General features: G+C 38.6%; 1 protein-coding gene across 2 annotated transcripts; it reads right to left on the reverse strand.

The window, feature by feature from the left end:
* Positions 1 to 574: 574 nt before the first annotated feature.
* LOC133860723 (histone-lysine N-methyltransferase ATXR3) lies at positions 575 to 18,796 on the reverse strand. Of its 2 annotated transcripts, none has more exons than XM_062296329.1 (20): positions 18,544 to 18,796; positions 15,934 to 18,333; positions 15,789 to 15,845; positions 13,105 to 14,292; positions 12,093 to 12,466; positions 11,498 to 12,010; positions 11,300 to 11,400; positions 9,793 to 10,834; positions 9,580 to 9,651; positions 9,366 to 9,476; positions 9,160 to 9,260; positions 5,042 to 5,141; positions 4,855 to 4,950; positions 4,367 to 4,534; positions 4,137 to 4,262; positions 3,971 to 4,024; positions 3,309 to 3,556; positions 2,783 to 2,891; positions 2,384 to 2,686; positions 575 to 1,457 (listed from the first exon to the last, which is right to left on the reverse strand). In XM_062296329.1, the coding sequence occupies exons 2-20, from the start codon at positions 18,212 to 18,214 to the stop codon at positions 1,281 to 1,283; spliced, it is 7,221 nt and encodes a 2,406-aa protein (XP_062152313.1). In that variant the 5' UTR covers positions 18,215 to 18,333; positions 18,544 to 18,796; the 3' UTR covers positions 575 to 1,280. The 2 variants fall into 2 exon arrangements, with proteins under 2 accessions (XP_062152313.1, XP_062152312.1); XM_062296328.1 differs by having other exon boundaries at positions 15,934 to 18,340.
* Between the last annotated feature and the right edge of the window lie 1,025 nt (positions 18,797 to 19,821).

Below are 19,821 nucleotides of genomic sequence, written 5' to 3' on the forward strand. Positions count from 1 at the left end.
GACTCGAAATGATATTTTTTATAAATGCAATTCTCATTTTCTATAATTTAATTTAAAATTTTACTTTTGTCTGTAAAATCGCAAACTCAAACACACCACATGAGAATACAAGCGCGCTTTGGAAAGTATATTCCAGTGATTGCAACGTTTATCAGCAATGTATCATGGAAGAGGGTAACATTTTATGACATTAGATGCATGAGGCCTCCTTATTGCTCCACTCAAACCAACGGCAATGAACTCAAACGTTTTTTTCTGAGATTAGGCCCTTCCCTATCCAAGTATTATATGGAAATGAGTTTCTGAAACTTCTTTTCTTCCATAGAAGTTTTGCTGCTCACTGTTCAGCAGTTGATTTGTTAATGATCAACCCTTAGCATAACAAAAACTATACTTATTGCAATAGCCAACACACGCAAAACCGTATTCTCAAATTAACACGACGCATATGCCCCACCAAATAAAACGTACAAATGAAACAATTGCTTAAGAAATACCATTCACGTAGGCCTATCAACAGCAGGAAACCAAGTTTTTAACAAATTCGGGACTAAACTTGTATCACAAACATGAGAACCAAAATCTCTTCCCATTATGAATGATCAGCAAATATAATACTAAAATTCCAGAAAATCATAAATCTTGGTTAGGATACAAAAGGTACTTTGAGATCTACCAAAATAACTTCTAGTGATTGCACTCGAAGCACCTACGGGGCTCTAACCATCCTGCTTATTTCTAATAGTTCTGACAAACATATATGCAAGATCAGAAGTAAAAGGTAATTGTCAAAATATGCTCCTACCCTGTGAACAAGACATGAGAATGAAGATATAGCAGATGGGCGCCACCGCATCTCTTAAAAAAGCTCATTCGTCTTGTTCAGTGACAATTACAAGCCCTACTCTGTGACAGGAAAGAAAGGCACAAGAATTTAGAAACGGGGAGAGAAAAAGAATAATTAACAGCCAATTCCTACGACTTTTTTCTTCTTTGCATTTTTTTTTTTTTCCTTAAATTAGAGAAGCAATGCTAATTTTTTTTTTTTCCTGAGAAAAACCAATGCTACTCACTACCAGATAATGAATTACAAATTACAAGGGTAAGAAAAACTGTACACAAGAATGAGAAAAAGCAGTACAAAACGAATGATGCTTTGGAATGATTACAACTTCCCCATTATAGGGGGCAGCTGCGAACTAAAATTGACAAATCAATCCAAAGCAATTAACAAAGACTTGGCTAATGATTCCTGCTGCTTCCCCAATCTCTGCAATAGTTCACCGATCCCACATGGCCTGAAATATGGCAGGTCTGTGTTTCAGCCAATGCACCATCTCTTTGTCTAGCGGAGTATTATTTCGAACAGCATCAAACGTTGGGCTGCCAAAAACTTTTGGAGAGGTCTTGAATGACCATATTCGATCCTTGGGCCATGGTCTCTGAGACTGCTTCTCCTGGAAAACATTAAGACGCAACGGATAAGCAAACCAAAAACAAATAAAGTAAGCTAAAAGAAGAAAAACTGACAAAGGGAAATAACATGTTAGCTAGTTTCCAAACATCGCAATGGTTAGTCCACCACAACTTTAGTGATCCCTTCAAGTTCATTAAATGGGAAACCTGAGTGTGATTTGGCCGAAGGGCAATTTTACTACAGCCACTGGCCCTTACGAAACCTATGTAACAACTGTTTGTTATTAAAAGTAGCAGTTTTCATGTATGTTAAATTTATTGATAATCTGTAAAACCTCCCCATGACTATGTATGCTGTGTGAATATATTAGGCTTCATGTTGGCTAACTTCGATGATTTAGCAAGAGATCTATGTGAACCAAAACAGTAGAAAAATGTATATTAAATAATACATGTTAAATTGAAATAAATTTAACATACAAGAATTTGGAGAAGTCATCTAACAGAGCTGTCCATACAAGAATCTGGAGAAGTCAACAAGGTTTCACTGACCCAAATGAAAAACAAACAAGAGTTCACCAAAACTACCTTATAGGAAGCCAATCATAAAGTAAGCCACATGACCAAAAGTACCTATTCATAACTCTGCCTATCAAGATGCCCAAAAAGGGCAGCCTGTAACAAAAAATGACTAAATTTCATATCTACAAGAAAATATATGATATGCAAACAAAACCAACCAAAAACTTCAAATCACCAACAAGCTCTTTTATGCAGGTATTTTCATAGTATTAACTATTCTCCTAAAAGAGTCCAACAGTCCTCCCAATGCCTAAGACGCAAACATGCAGATAGGCAGTGTTGCTTACACTGTTTTGGATGGGCCAAGTCAGGGTAGAGTAAGGTCAAATCTTATAATTTAATGAACACAAGTACTTACAACTTAATATAAGCTTATTAAACTCACCATTCTTGCCAGCATAAACCTCACAGTCCTTGGGCCATAAACACGATGGCGTGATGGTCTCTGAACCTTAGCATAGAAGGAACCAATCTCGGGTAACAACAAACAACCCCTACTTGCTCTAGCCAGGCTACAATCTGGCTCACCATTCGTCTGGTTATGCCAAAAAATCAGCTGCCCTAGACAATAATTCTCACCATAGGTCTTGCAATACTCCTGAAAATCTGCCCCCAATTTATCAATGTACTTAGGGCCCAAGTCAAGTGGACTAATGTAAACTGGTGGAGAAGTTACAGCTTCATATTCCTGCATTTAAAAATGAAATTTGCTTTAGATAAAAGAAACTACACATGACAAGGTTAGCAGACAGATTCTAGGAGTTACTGTAGCTGTAAGACATACCCGTATTCTAAAGAAGCACTTTGTGTACGCATAAATATGGATCAAATCAGCTGCAGCATCATGCCGAGACTTGTAGGTACATGGAAGATTTCTGACCTCATCCCTCAACCTTTCAAGTGAAGAACACCCCATAAGACTACTATATTTCTTTTTTTTTCTTTTTTTGATAAGTAATGTCAATTCATTAATACAACGCAGAGGATCGCCACTCTAATACACTAGAAGTATACAGGAGTGCCTCTAAAAGAAACGAACAGAAAATAAGTTTAAAAAGTCTGCATAAGTAAAAACATTCAAACTATAATGAGACGCTATCCACATATATAACGTATTGCGCAAACGCTTCCGTAGCTCCACTATCAATGTCTCTACATCTTTAAAGTGTCGCGCATTCCGCTCCCGCCAAATACACCACAATAAACACAACGGAACTAACCGCCAAACTAAGACTACTATATTTCAACAGTTGAAACATCACAAGTTCAAAAAGTACTGATACAAAATCCAAGAAATGCACACTACTCACCATAACAACGATTTCTGAAGTTCTTTCTGAATGTCATCAGAACCCGATGGATCATGAGCGGGGATTTTGGACTTGAGATCATTTAACATGCCTTCTTCCACATGAGGAGCCATGCATTGGAGAAGCTCCTCAACAAATGATCCCTCTCCCTTCCAGAGAAAGGAAACAAGGGCTTCAGGACTCAGCTTCTCCAGAGGAGGTGGTGCTTTCTTCGGATCACCATAAACGCACCTCATAACATACCTCACCTGTAAATAGAACTCAAAAGATCAACATCTTCACAAAGCTAGGAAAGCAGAACATTTTCTGTTTACAACAGAGATCTAGACTAAAAGCACTAAGACATCATTAGACACAAGTTGAAAGATCAGGAGTAAGGATCCTAACAAAGAGATGAGCTTAAAAGATGAAGAGTAATTGAATGATACAAAGGTTTGGGTTTAAAACTTTGGCCTCAAAATTTTTTATTAGACCCCAGACTAGCAGGATCAATATCATCTTATCATACAACTTTCTGGTCCAGAGAATCACCAGAGCCAGGCCCATCACACCAAAATACATGTCTCATGTGTCCTGACACTGATTTTAGTAAAGAAAAAAAGACGGAAGCTGGAAAGAGTTGGCAAGCTCCTTAACATAACAAAATTTGAGAAGCTATTCACCTTGTCAAGAGTAACAGCCAAATTCTGAAGCCTTTGATTGTACACACCCTCAGCCTGTCTCACCAGAAAAAGATATCATCCACAAGGAAAGTGCAAGCCTGCTCAAACAAATGCATGCGTGCGCACATACACAATAAGAGAGAGAGTAGGACAGTCAACAACTCACCTGAACCTCAGCATCACTCGTCTCAACTTCAAGACAAATTTCTGAAAAATATTTCCTTTTTTCCTCCAAATTATGCTTTAGAATCTCCGCAGGGAGCTTCGTTCTTTCAAAATTTATAAACCTCACCTTCATCCAAAATGGAAAAGTCAGGAAAAATAGGAGGATGAATAGATTACTAGCAGGAAAGGTTAATCCCAGAACAAAAATCAGGGGACAGCAAAAGCACATACCAAGCGAGCCGAATAGGCTACCAACCAATCAGGTAGCCCACCAAGCAAACAACTGCCTAAACCAGCCCTCCCCAAGTCAAGATAATCTTCTTCAGATACTGAATTTAATTCGCAAGCTTCTAGCATTAAGTGATAACGATCAAGAATTCCATGCCACTCCTCCAGTACCTGGTGGATGGATAATAAAGCTTAACAGAAACTACCACAACTTTGAGACTCAAGGTAGACAAGGACCAATAGGATTCCATTGGCTGCAACAGCCTCAAGAATACAAAATTAATAATTACTTATCATTTAGGAAATCAGGATCCCAATAAGGCTGCCCTTCTACAGTGACCAGAAAGAATTCTGATAAGAATGTTAATCCGAGATGATAAGGACGTCAAAGCCAACTTAACAGCCCTGAAGCCTGATGAGACTTGTTCATGATTTTAGTTGCTTTTATTTTATGACATGGACAGTCGAGAAAATTCCATTAAAGCCAGTACCTTTTGAAAAGCCCCTTCGCCTGTCAGATTTAGGTAGCTGCCCCGGCAAACTTGACTCCCACACAAACAAACTGATACTTCATATTCTTCTTTACTCTAGCAAAATGAACAGACATCAATCAGTCGTATTGAAACATGTATATCATCCTCCAAGCATACAGAAGGCCAACAGGGAAAAGAGACACACCTCTGTGACAGAATTATAATCGAATGTGATCTCCTCGCCATATTGAATTTTACGTACACTATAAATTCCAATTTGGTAATGACCACCTACAGCAGTAACTCTGCATTCAAGGATAAAATTCTAGGATGGTAAAGTTGGCTTCACATACAAAATCACATTCAAGCAATAGGATATCTGGGAAGAGGGTAAATGAGAGAGAGTGGTCTCAAGTGTTTCTCTAGACCAATACGCAAAATATTAAAAAGAAAAAGACTGAACAATATATCTAGACTTCAACATCATTCCCACCACTTAATAAGAATTCATATCATTAATATAGCTGTAATAAGTAACAAAAAATGCAGCATACTTTGATAACAGTCTTCCACAATTTTTTTCCTTCCTTTTTTTCTTCTTTTTTTTTGGGGGGGGAGGGAAGGATAATTAGACAAGGTAAATCAAATTTAAGATAAGTAAATTGCAATTCATTGTCTATGAGGTAAAATATTGACAAAAAAAAAATGTGGTAAAGGTAAAGAATGATTTTTCAAAACATGGTTTCTAGCTTATAGAATTAATAAAATCTCAGAGTGCAACAATGTGGAAGATGGTTCCACCTTGCCTAATGTGGTGTCTTTGGATGAAAAGAAATAACAAAAGTTTTGAAGACGGCAAGAGGATGGTAGCGGAACTAAAGTCGTCGTTCTTCAAAAATCTCTACCACTGGACAACTACTTTGGACTTTGTTAATTTTCTTCATTTTCTTGATTTTCTTTCTTGTCCTCGCTAGGTGCATCTCTTACATACTTCCCGTATACCTAGGTTGCGCCTTTACACTTTTTAAGAAAATCTCATTTACTTACCAAAAATGAATTAGTAAAATATCAACAATCTAGAGCAGAATCTTCAAGCGATAACATTTGGGATATAGCATTTATATGTGAAAAGGACTAGTTTTTATATTATATTTGCAATGCTCGAATGAAGAAACTCAAGCAACAAAACTAACAGTTTCACTACATTTGACCATTACTACAAAGCAAACAAGAGGTTAGAAACTAGACTCCAGCTTATTAACTAAATTGTTCTACAAAATTATTGTTAAGGTTATGGCGAATATATTGAAAACTTGTATTGGAGAATATCATTTCAAAGACTTAAAATGCTTCTATCAGAGGTTTGTCAGATCCTAGACTTGGTTCTCATCGCTAATGGATGCCTAGATAGCCGTCTTGAATAAGGTGAGTTGGGATTTTTGTGTAAATTGGACTTAAAAAAGCTTATGATCATATTAGCTAGGACCTCACATTAAGAAGACATGGCTTTGGGAGAAATGGCAGAAGTGGATATTCTCTATTCTAATTAATGGTTCTAAGGGTTTGAGACAGGATGACCCTCTCTCCCCCCTCCTTTTTGTGATTATTATGGAAGTTTTGATTCATATGATGACAGTTGTTGTGATTGGGGGCTTTATCAATGGTTTTTCAATGGGGGCTAGGAGTGATGATCTTGTATATGTATCTCATCAAATTTTTGTTGATGATTCCCTCTTTTTTTGTGGCACTATTCCAGATTATTTTCGATACCTGAGATGTGTTCTCCTTTGTTTTGAACTTGCTTCAAGGTTGAAGATTAACCTAGCAAAATCCAAATTGGTTCCTGTTGGTAATGTGTCGAATGCGAGTGGGTTGGCCATATTTTGGGTTGTAGGGTCTCGTCTTTGCCTATGATATATGTTCTCATTGGGTGCTTCATTCAAGGCGAATTCTATTAGGGATACTATCACTGATAAAATGAAGAGAAGATTAGCTATCTCTAAGTTCTACTCTTATTTTTAGAAGTTGTTTATGGTTTAAAGGTTAATATGGCTAAGTCTGTTTAGGTTCCTGTGGGCAATGTTGACAACATGGGTGAGTTGGTTGGCATCTTGGGATGTGGAACTTCCTCTCTGCCCCCGCTACAAGCTTCTTACAAGGCAAAGGATGTCATTGTGGAAAAGATGGGGCGTCGGTTAGCCAGTTGAAAACGCATGTAATTGTCCAAAGGTGACAGGGTCACCCTTATTAAGAGCACACTTTCCAACCTACCTACGTAATTTTTGTCCCTCTTCTCATCCTTGCTAGTGTGGCTAATCGTATTGAGAAGCTCCAACAAGACTTTCTATGGCGATTGGTGAAGATTTGAAGAATTTGAATATCATCTTGTTAGCTAGGCTAAGGTTTGCTCTTCGATCTCTGGAGGGTTGGGTATCCATAACTTCTTGATGTTCAACCGCGCTCTTCTAGGTAAGTGGTTATGGCACTTTGGTATTGAGAGAGATGCTTGGTGGATAATTGTGGTGGATTCCAAATATGGCTGTTTACGGGGCGGGTGGTGCTCTCATGTTCCCGCAAGAGCCTTTGGGGTGGAATTATGGAAGAATGGTAGAAAAGGTTGGGAGACTTCTGAGGAGCTTTTGTCCTCTTTTTATCACACTCTGTATCTTTGGACTACGACTCGTGTTTCCCTTATCTTTTAGCTTTCTTGATTTTCTTACTTGTTTCTCTAGTTAGGCGTTTCCTTTTGTATAATCCCAACGTACTAAGGAGCACCTCATGCTTTTAATGAGATTGGCTTATTACTTTAAAATAAAAAATAAATAAATAAAAGTTGAATGGAAAAGACTTTACTTGTCTAAGGCCGGTCGAGCAACGTTGATTAAGAGCAGGCTCTCCAACCTTCCCACATTTTCTTTCCCTCTGCCCCATCTAGGTTGGTGTTGCTAATTGGTTAGAAAGTAGTTTGGATGATGAACCTAAATTCCATCTTTTTAAAGAAGGTTTGCACTCCCATTCAACTTGGAGGGCTAGGATTAGGAGTTTGATAACTTCAACCAAGGCTTAACAGGAAAGTGGTAATGGAGGTTTGCTATGAACAAAGCTTTTTGGCATCAGATAGTGGATAATAAGTATGGGAATTTGGCGGGTGAATGTGAACTAACGGTGTCTTTGGACCCTAGGGGTGAGTCTTTGGAAACACACTAGAAGGAGGTGGGATGCCTTCACTAGTTTTGCTAGTGTTGAGGTGGGTGATGGCCCTCATACCAGTCTTTGGCATTACGTATGGTGTGAAGATCAACCTTTGAATGAACCTTTTGTTGAGTTATTTTGCCTTGCAAGGAATAGGGATGCTCTAGTGGCTAACCTTAATATTGTTACCAATGATGTGGTTCATTGAAACATGAGCTTCATCATGTTGGTGCATGATTGGGAGAATTGGACTCAGCCTCTTCTTTCTTCTGTCTTGTATTACGCTAGGGTGGGTCGGGGTGGAGATTATGAGTTATGTTGGACGCCCTCAAAAAGAAAATCTTTTGAGATCAAATCCTTTTACAAGGTTCTTCTTCCTAATGTTGACTCCTCTTTTCCCCGGAAGAGCATTTAGAAGACTAAGGCCCTTTGAGGTCGACATTTTTCACTTGGACAGCATCCCTTGGGGAAAGGCTCACTTTGGACAATCTTTGCAAGCATCACATCATAGTTATAGAAACTTGTGAAACCCCCGGATCATCTTCTTGTTCATTGTGATGTCGCGACAGACTTGTAGTATTTCAGATGTTTGGAGTATAGTGGGTTATGCCCAAACGGGTTGTGGATCATATGGCATGTTGGAAAAGAAGGGTCGATTAGAATGATATCGATATCGTTAGCAATGTAATCCATTCCTTTTTATAGAGTGCATTTGGAGAGAAGGGAACGCTCGAAACTTCAATGATTGTTAAAGAACGAGCTCAGATCTATAGGTTTATTTCCTTAAATCCTTATTTGCGCGTTTGCAGAATTTTGTAATTTTTTTTCAAGTTCTTGATTTACTAGATGATTTTCTCTTGTATACTTCATGTGTACTTGAGTTGCACCTCTAACGCTTTTAATGAACTTCCTTTACTTATCAAAAAGGAAAAAGAAAAAAAAAAAAAAAGATATGAGATCACTTCATTCTATTACATTCTATACTACTCTCCATACAAAATTCTAAAATGCGCTAAGGGCAGGCTCATAAGTAGCAAAGTCTTTCATACCGTATCTATAACATTATCAAGTGCCTTATGAATCTGCGGATAGGATATAAACAGGAAAAAGAGTAAGACAAACAAGGCTCACTTTGCTTCACAATTAGGGCGGCATGAGTGACATATTCGACTTGCATAGTTCGCCTTATGCATAGCATCAACAACAACCAAATCATACCCATCAGCATCACCCTGCCAGGTTATAATGCACAATCAGCTGAAAATGTCAGCAAAGCAAAGACAAATGGAGAAAGCGTTAAAAGCCTACAGCACAAGGCTTGTTAAATTGAAGAAAACCTTTGGCCTTTCAAGATAGATGTTGTAAAATTCTGGAGCTGGATCTTTATTATTTTTCTGCAGAGATCGTATCCCATCTTGCTTCTCGAACCATTTCCAAACAGGATAAACCTACAAAAATTATTTTTAAGAGTCGGGGAGGTTCAGCATCATAAACCTTCAAAGGGCTTTCTTATAGCTACAAACTGGATCGCACAAACAATTGGTGCCATACCTCTCCCAAAAACTCCACAACAAAATCTTCTTCTCCAAAACCTTCTTCTTTGTTGCAAACAACACCAAGCCCCTGATGTACACAACCAAACAGACAGTAACAGAATAAGAGAATCAGCATCAAAACACTAGGAGACAAGTCAAGGAAGTAACAAGACGGAGAGGTAAAATGATAGTACTATGCTCATGCAGTAAAATGATGGTGCATACATACCTTTCTGTAACCAACATATTTGTCATCAGGGCGACTATCTATGGCCTTCAAAACACCCTGACACATTTTCACAGTTCGTATGTCACAATCCTCAGCAGATTTTTCTATTTCTTCTAATACAGGCCCCAACGGATAAATCATAGGAGTGTTTCCCGTCCCAGTGAACTGCCTAACTTGCTTATTCAAAGTGCGGAGGAGCACATCTTCGATAAACAAATGCTTATCAAGTAGAGACCAATCCAACTCCTCTGGCATGGAATCAAGCAAAAGATTGTGAGTATAGGGGTCAATTCCATAAACCTCTTGCTCTAAAACCTCAACTCCAAGCTGTTTTCTAGGTTTATAGTCCTTGACTTCAGGAAGCTCCATATCTGACTCCTCAGTGCCACTTCTCTGTGCATGAAGCTTCTCAGCATAGTCCTCAGGTAAAGACACACGCATCTTTCGTTGCACATCCTCCTCACCCGCAACAATAACGTATTCATCAATGACTTCATATTTTCTAGTAACAGGAGGAACCAGGCTTGCTTTTGTCATGCGAGCACCCCACTCACGATCATCAGTCATAGAATCCAAACCCTCATCTGTTGTAAAGCGTCCATCTCCTCTGGACTCCGCAGTTCGAGCTTCTAACCGCACATCCAAGTCGCTTTCTGTATCTGAGGCTGTACTCTCACTATCACTCTTTCCATCTTCAGAAGACCTGTCATGTTCATCAGATGTTTCACTCTCTGAGCCCATAGATTTTTTATTCAATTTGGATAAACGCCTTCTGATTTCTCGATCAGATGCATACTCTACATAATCCAAACCACCATTTGCAAAGTTAGAGCCATTAGTCCTATTCATGTATTTTCTTTCAGTCAAGGATTTATTGGGCTTCTTCTTATACTTCGAAGCAGAAGGTGATTCATCTTCCCAAGGCTTAATCATCTCATCCCTTTCATAAGACAACTTAGAACTCTCTTCCAAACGCGTGGCAAGTTGAATAAATAATGGAATAATGTGATTCATGTCTCCAGCTTCACCCCGATTCTTTGCTCTGCATACAGAAATAAGTACCCAAGTAAGCAAAAATTTAAGGAAAAAGAGAATAGGAAACATTGTTGCACGACTCGCACTCGGCATATAAAGACCTACTGACCACAAAAATACTGCAGAGACAAAAGATTAATTTGACATCAATGTTAATGTCGATGGAGACAATTTTATGTTGCCTAACTTGCACGAAGAAACAAAATACAATATAATACAGTATCCAAAACCTTACAGAAAAACCCTGAGTGATGACAACCTTGAGAGACTTGGTTCCAATTTTAAAGGTGAGAGCCCAAAAAAAATCCTACTGCTTAACCAGTGATAAGTTAACCCATCATAGTATCATACTATAACCTAAAGAGCTGCTAGCCCCTTGTTAACAAAAGCCCCTTTGATTGTGATATTTAAAGGCCTTTGATTATTCGTTGTTATTTTATGAAGCAACAAATGCAGGCCTGAAAAATCTTACTTTATTGCGTCTCTGCACATTCGACTGATATCCTCCTTGACAGAGCTCAATCCATGGCCAATATAATAACCCTTTTTAATTCTGTATTCAATTTCTGCAACCTGGTCAACAAAAGAGCAAGAAATAAGAGATTATGAATATATATAATAGATAACTTTTTTTTATATGGTGATATGCAAAATCAAGGACTAGCTATACCTTGGGCACAAAAAAATCAAAAGTATTCCCCTTCATGATGTCTTTAAGACCCGAAAGAAGGAATTCCTCCATTCTCTTGTAACTATTCTCAGATTTCTTGATGGCCCACCGCCTCATACGGGCATCCCTAGATAGAATGGATGAGGACTTTCTGGCATCAAATAGTTTTGATCTTTTGTATAAGCTTCGACGGAATAACTGATTAGCTGAATCTCTTTTATCCACACTAGCAAAATAGTCCTTTAGTTCACCAAAATCATCAATATCACAGCCTCGACCCTTTTTGGAGCTTGATGAAGTTTTCTCAGTAATCTGTTTAAGACTCCTTATTTTAGACTTGACCCAGTTCATGTTCGCAAATTTGCGAGCCAACTCATCGAACTGGCCACAACCTCTGATGTCTATAGAAGTTATACAAGGAAATGAATGAAGGATCTCTTCAAGTGTGACTGAGGTGATGTTTGTGCAACCCTTTATAACCATTGAATTTATCTTTTCTTCGCTATAACCATTCTGCAAGCAAAAATTACATTAAGCCAGGAGAAAAGAGAAACGAATTTGTGATATCCTAGAATGCCAAACAAAGGAAACCTACCATGATGTTCAAGAGTATGGAGTCAGTGCAGTTAGGACCCAAAGATGACAGGTCAATCTGTCTTGAAATGTCCTTGTAAAAACCAACGGCAGCTCTCCAATGTTTACATGTCAAAGAAACAAAGGCAAGGGATTTGATGTCTGATCTCAGAAAATGAAAAACTCGAGCAAGCACATGACCATCCAATATACCCCAGCTTCCCATTTCAGTTTCAGAATTTGCACCCTCCTTTCTGTAGAAAGTAGCATCACCACATAGATCATCAAACGTGGATTCGTCTTTTTGAATTGTCTGCATGTCCTCTTCTATTTCGTAGTCTTCTTCAATGTCATCAAGCAGCAGTCGGGCTCTCTTGGAAGCACGTGAATCACCTTCTGTAGTTAACAAGCCCCCACCAATTCCAAAAATATATAATGGATTAACAAAAAGAAAAAGGAGTAACAAGTGTGTAGCTAGTAGGAGCAAAAATAACTGCATTAAAATGCATTAAAGAGGATGATATTCATGAATCAATTGAAGGCAGAGAGAAAAAGTGGAGAAAAGCTCTTTGGATTGATATGGGCTTGAAAATACCATGAAATTAGAAAACATACATACACACGCGCAGCTAGCACATGCATTAAAAAACAAAGACAAAATACCCCAAGGGGCCATCTATGCCTTTTAGTGCAGGATCTCTATTATTGGAAAATTGATGATAGTGCATTTAAGGATAGAAAATTCGATGCATGATAACAAAGTTTAACACAGAGCTGCATGCGAATGAGACCTGAGCCACAAAAATACCTAGCACACATATCAGAAATGACCTGCTTTATGTTTAGTGGCTACAAGAAAATGGGGAAGGGGGGGGGGGGGGGGGGGGGGGGGATGAACTTTGACCAAGAACATATCCTAGCTGAAGATTGAAAATGAAAGAAAGATCCCTGGTACCTCATCCTGGAATAACTAAATCCGCTCTTTCAGTAAACAAAATCCAGGACACCAATGGAAATTAAAAGATTAACCATACCTGATTTACGGTATATGTGCTTCTCCATCTCCTTCTTTGGCTGTTTAGCGTTGATCCATGGATCTAAGACTTCATTTATGGCTGCGGCAAACTCACGGCTTTTATATGATTTCATTACCAATTCATGTAGCTTCCCACGTGTATAACCGATGAACTGAGGATGCAGGTCATGAGAAAATTTTGGTTTTGTTTTAGGATCACCTAGGGCAGCAGCTTGAGATTGTGAAACAGGCCTTGAAGAATCACCAGCTGCGGAATTGTTCTCCTGTTCGCTCTTGACAGTGGTTGCTTCAGAGGTCTCTCCAGCAGAGGTAACTGGAACCCAAATTTTATCAGATTTTCTGAAAATACTGATATAGTTTTGAATAATACCTAGATCTACCAAGACCTGTAGCTGTGGAAATGATGAAGGCCCTTGTTCATGCCCAGAACCATCAAGGTAGTACCAATCACCCAAATGCAATTGCAAGTCATTGACTGTGCAAAGATGGTCTTTTGGAGCGTTGATGGATGTCATGCACTTCCAGGAGTCTTGCGAACCTTGATCATTAACACTTTTTGATTGAGAATCGCCTTCTGCTGATGATCTCTTGCCATCACTACTTGAAGAATACTGTCGAGAAGACCTAGAAGAATACCTCTCCTTTCCTCGGACTTTCATGCGGGGATCAGAAACAAATGAACCATGGTCCTTAACCACACATGAATTTATCCTGACCACTGGAAGCATAGTTCCTTTCACTCCCCTTACCACAGCAGGCTTACTTTGAAGTGATCTGCTCATACTGCAATCAATCCTTTCATCTGATAAAGAAAAGGCCCAAGGAGGGAGATCAAGCCTCCTGCTATGGGAAGGAAAATACAAGTCTTCTTTTCGATGCCACCGAGGGTCCTCATACCCAGACTTTGGCATCTGGCATAATGGGAAACCATCATTGAGAACAAGCTTCTTTCTGAAAGATCTATCTTGGGTAGCATCATCATTCCTCTTCCAGTCACCACCCTTGCATGACCATCCGCCAGAAAACCAGTCACCAAATTCTCCACAGGCAAAACCATGATCCTTTTCAGAGGTTAGAATTAACCTGGATTCTGCAGCTTCTTTTGATTTAATTTCAGAAATTCTGGATAATTCATCAGTTTTCTTCTCAGAATGTTCATTGATGTGAGTCTGATACCAAGGGAAACCTGTACGTGGCCCAGAATAAATTTTCATCATGAGAAGCATATATTGACATGCATATAGAGATTGAATATGTGCATTTAATTCAGTCATTAAAACTTGTTCAGACAATATTTCAACCATAAGGATGTACAAAATATTATATATTGAAGTTTAAAAAATATGTAACATACATATAATGTCTAAATCAACTTTCACATTCTTATGTATACAACTGCAATGATATCTTGATTTCCAAAAACAACAATTCACATGCAGAATTAATATTTACACTTAGCTTTCTACTCTACTTGCAAAGCCTATATAAGATTAGGGTCTATACTGTCTTCAAAGAAATCTCAGGTCCGCAAAGAGATCAACAAGCTTAAGAGGGAGGAAACAGACTAAGAGGGGGGCGGGGGGGGCGGGGGGCGGGGGGGGGGGGGGTGGGGGGCACGGTGGGAGAGGGGGAAACAGACACAATATGAACTCGTCCAACTAATAAAAATATAAAGGCTCAGTTTATTAATGCTTTTTTGTTTTTCATTTAAAAAAGTGTTCTAATGTGATATGAAAAATAAAAACAGTTTTGAGTGTTTTCTGTTTTAGGTGGTTTGTTAGTATTTTTGTTTTGAAAAGTGAAAACAAAAGAGAGAAGGGAAAAGTTTTAACAAACAAAGCCAATTATTTAGGCATGACCAGAGCAGTCATACATGTCCTAGACCATCAACTACTGTATGAGAATAGAATAGATATATTTCGTATAACCAATTTTATAGGCTTTATTTTACAGGGGGGGAAAAAACAAAAATTTCATTAGTGCCCGACTGCAATTCACAGAATTGTAGACTTTTCTCAAAACCAGTAGGCAACAAGAAAAGGAATGCATCCACAAATGGTTAAATTATACTATCTATTTGATAAGTAAATGGATTAAATTAAATTATATTATTTAGTATATCATGTATAATCTATAGAGAGCTGCTTAGGTGCTTTTAACTTTATTACACACCCTGCATCCAAAATGTTCAAATTATATTATCTCGCATATTACGGAAAACCTATCGAGAGCTGCTTAAGTGCTTCTAGCTTTACAGTAGAGCAAAAATACCCTTCCTCTACTAAAGTATTACATCTAAGCCATTAATTACTAGAAAATACATTTTTTCTTTTTGAACGATTACTAGAAAACACTTGGAAGAAAAAACTAGAAGATTGTTTTTTCTAGAAAATAAATAAATAAACAAGTGAAGAATTATGTTTCAGGACAGATATACCCCTCCCCTTTTTATTTAAATATTAAAAAAAAAAAAAAAACACCTTTATATATATATATATATATATATATATATATATATATATATATAATCGATCCAGTGAAAGCCTTAATATATAGAAAAACAAATGAAAAGATAACATTTCCATGAGGACACTCACCACAAAATAACTCTCAACGCTCTGAGTTTTATTAAAATAGAGAAAAACACATGAATAAATGTACGTAATGCCAGAGATAGTCTACCTTCAGAATTTCCCCACCCCTGCCATTCTGCATGTTCGAACTTCATTTGCAGAACTTCTGCAAGATGACAAAATTCGCAACCAAATTCTTAAGAACAATATTCGGTACTGATTAAAATTAAAGTAATTTACAGACAAACTAATACCTGCAACAGTCTCAAGTTCCTTGCCAGGAATAACAGGAAAGCCCTCTAACAGAGCCCCAACCCTTGCATCAATGTGGAGATCCTCTGAAGGCTCAAAAACAGCTGCAGTGTCATCTGTACGAACCACTGGCTCAGACAAAGCGACGGACATTTCCTCGCCACTCTGAGGACCAGATTGCCTAGTATCTCCAGTATCAGCCAAAAGATTGCCAGGAGCTTCTGGAGGCTTCACCAGCTGGGTTATGGAGTCCGACACAATGAATGGGAAATTCACAGTCACCAACGGAGAAGTTGCATTTTCAACAGTTACCCACCTATCAGTTTCTACGTGCTTGACAAAGTGATCTGACATTAGAGCCCCTTCTTCCATAAGAGCTTTAAGATCGCATAATTTAGAAGGCCCGCACTCCACCCCATGATAATCAAGGTAAAACCATCTCCCTGTGGATGAATCCACCACCATGGGAACATGCGGTGGGGTGTCACATATGTCCATATCTTCTTCCATCGATGGCAGCTCTTCAGGAAGAGGGCCACCAACGTTAGAAGCTTCTTTGCAATTAATGCTTGGACTCTGAGATTGCTCCTCTTCTTTGTGAGGCTCAGAGTCAACATTTTTCTCAACAGATCCATTAACATTATGAACACTGCTACTATCTTGAGACTCTTTAGCTTGATACTGCGAGTCTTCTCCATTAGAATCCCTCTGGGTGAGCTTATCTTCTTGCCCTTTACTACTAATCTGAGAGTTGCGCTTTTCGCTTGTTCCACCTTTACGACTTGTTTCCCGGTAACTACTGGGCCTACTCCGATCAAGTGGGGACCGTTCCAGATAGCTAGGTGTCCGATCCCTGCGATCATGGTTTCGAGCTCGATCATGTGGGGACCGCTCTGCATGAGTTGGACTACGATTTCTATGATCATTGTGACGATTCCGATCATATGGGGACCTTTCACGACCATTTGGAGATCTCTCACGACCATATGGGGATCGTTCACGACCATGAGGAGATTTTTCACGACCATGAGGTGATCTTTCCCGACCATGAGGTGATCTTTCCCGACGGACAGGACTCCTGTCACGGTGATCATAATACCGGGCCCTGTCATGTGGGGACCGCTCAGAATGACCAGGACTACGACCATACCTGTCATAAACTACTCTTGAAGACAAAGAAGATTCATAATGCCTAGAGGAGTACTTGTCTGATGAAGGCATTTTTGATGAAGCTAAATTCCTGTAAGACCTCTCCACAGAGCGGCGTGAATAATGCTCCAAATGGGCAGTGCGGTTGCTGTCATCAGACAGCCGCCGGCTTTTTGAACCTGCATAATCCCCATAATCTCCATAATATTTGCGATCACTGCTATCTGAATCAGTACCATACCGCTTCAACCGGTTAGCAGAAGAGTAATCCCTCCCATGGTTCTTCCCATTGCTGTATTCATTCCTATATAAACCTTCTTCATCCACAATTTTCGAACTGATCCTTATATTCCTCTCCTGGCCACTCTCCCACCTGGCAGTACCTTTACCAAGCTGACTTCCACTTCTGTTGAACTCTTTCCTCCGAAAAAGATCATCACCCAAATACTTCCCAGAAGGTGGTGTACGCTCAAGCTCAGATTTATACCCCTTCTCCTTACCCGAATCATACCTGCGTGATTTACCGTAGTTGTACTCATCCCTTGGCGCTTCCCCTTTATGCCATCTATCTGGAATGAACTCTCCCTTCTCAATCTCATCTTTTGCGCCTCTCCACGTTCCAAATTCTCCTCTCTCAGGCTCTCCTCTCCTAGTCTTCTCCAGCACTATCTCGCCCTTCTCCACCTCCTCTTTCCTCCATTTCCCATGGACAATCTCTCCCTTCTCCACCTCACTTCTCCTCCATTTCTCAACAATCTCTCCCTTCTCAATCTCACTTCTCCGTGATACATAATCTCCATTCAAAGTCCCCAATTCACCCTCTTCCACCTCATCCTTCTGCGCCTTCTCAGCACAAATTTCACCATTTTCAACTTCCTTGCTACTCTTCCTAACCCTATTCGATCCCAGCTCACTCTTTTCGGACTCAGAACTCTTTGCCAATTGCTCTTTCTTAACCTTCATCTTCTTCTTTCGCTCGGTGTCAGCGAACTTAAGCGACTTGGAATTGAACCCATTGTTGTTGCTATTGCTGCCATTCTTGCCTGCACTGCCATAAAGCGTCTTCTCTGGAATTGGAAACCTCTCCATATGATGCTGCTGCAAAGGCATGCATGCGACGCCTCCATCACCCATGGAAGTCCCTCCAATTCCTCTTCGGCCGAAACCTCGAAAACCCTAATCCTCCCCTCCCCCGGGGCTGTCGATGCTCATACTGCAATTCGCTTCAAAATTATCAAATCCTCGCTCAAATTCTGAACCCTACCGTCCACAAATTTCACAGAGAAACAAACCATAAATCAATAAATGTAGGGTTTCATTGAGCAAAATATACACAAGCAAAAAACCAAAAAAGCATAAAACCTCCAATCGAATACGCTTTTGTTAGAAAAACCCTAGGGTTTGGATTCCTTGAAATCAGGAAAGCAAATTGAGAGAAGAAAGAGAAAGCCACAGAAAATTACCAAGAAAATTGAGGAGCTGACTTAAGCAGATCGGCGAGAGAATTCTTGGGAGCTGTGAATCTAACAGCGTGCGAAGAAAAACCTGACGAGCACAGATCGAGAGAGGCCACGAAAATTGTTGCGCAAATTTTCAATCTTTCTGAGAAAATCTCTCTCTCTCTCTCTCTCTCTTTCTCTTTCTTGTATCTCTCTCTCTCGCTGCGCTATATCTTTGTATTTCGCTCTCGTTGTGTTCTTGGTCTGAAAGACGAAGCCTTCGTGTTAATTTTCTCTATTTTTTTCTTTTTCTTTTCGTTCTCTTTTTGGTTTTCCGTTTTTGCCCCTCCGTGTCTGTGAATTTTGTTGGAGGAACTGTGGATATAGGAAAAGACGCTGTTATCCCTGGAGTCATGGTATAATATATGCGATACAGACGGGGGCTGTAAGTGGAAAGGTTGAGGGCTTTTGTGGGGATACGGTGTTAGCCCTAGCTCTATTTTGTTTGTACCGCGGTGGGATTGGCATTGACTCGGGTTGTTGACTCGGCCTTGAATTCTTGAAAAAAAAAAAATATATATATATATATATATATATAACATTGCTACATCATAATTAATATTATAAAATACTTATGCAATAAAAATATAGTATATAAATTATATTTTTATTTCACAAATAATCTTTTTAATTTACCTTTCTGTTAGCATTTTTTGTTGAATTTTAACGGATGATGTCAAAATACCAACAAAAAAAATGGCAAAAATAATTTATGTGTGGCCGTGGTTCATATCCATGTAATTTACTTTTTTAAAAATTTTAATTAAGGATAAATTTGTGTTTATTTTTTAATTTTAAATGAGTAAAGAAGACATTTCACTTAGGTATTAATGGTTGATTTAATCATATACCTTAACAATAGAGATGAAATTAAAAGAAACTTAAATATGGGATATCAATATTGTAAATTTTGATAATTTAATGTTAACATTGCATATACTATGACATTTCAAGAGGTGTAAGAAATATTTTCAAAAAATAAAATAAAAAATAAGAATTGATTAGATATGTCATGTAAATATTATATAAAAAAAAATTATGAATAAAAATACTTTTCAAAACACAAAACTCATAAAAAAACTCCTTACGAATATATGTCGTGTGTAGAATCTGGCTTGCATGCGGTAGTGAAAACCACCACATACATGTTGTAGTGAAAAATGATACCCTTTTCCACTTCAAAAAATTTGCTTTTAAAAACTTAATAATAAAAAATTTATTAAAACTTAAAAATTAAAAATT

The sequence above is a fragment of the Alnus glutinosa genome, chromosome 2 (assembly GCF_958979055.1).
Source record: "Alnus glutinosa chromosome 2, dhAlnGlut1.1, whole genome shotgun sequence".
Classification (NCBI taxonomy): Eukaryota; Viridiplantae; Streptophyta; class Magnoliopsida; order Fagales; family Betulaceae; genus Alnus; species Alnus glutinosa.

What these genes read in the sequence shown, in the direction of transcription:
- LOC133860723 (XM_062296329.1), bottom strand. Translation starts at nt 18,214, where the DNA reads ATGGGTGATGGAGGCGTCGCATGCATGCCTTTGCAGCAGCATCATATG. An exon ending in GGAACTTGAGACTGTTGCAG is followed by an intron (nt 15,846 to 15,933) that starts GTATTAGTTTGT and finishes GTCATCTTGCAG; the next exon opens with AAGTTCTGCAAATGAAGTTC. An exon ending in GCGAAGGGGCTTTTCAAAAG is followed by an intron (nt 4,535 to 4,854) that starts GTACTGGCTTTA and finishes TCCATCCACCAG; the next exon opens with GTACTGGAGGAGTGGCATGG.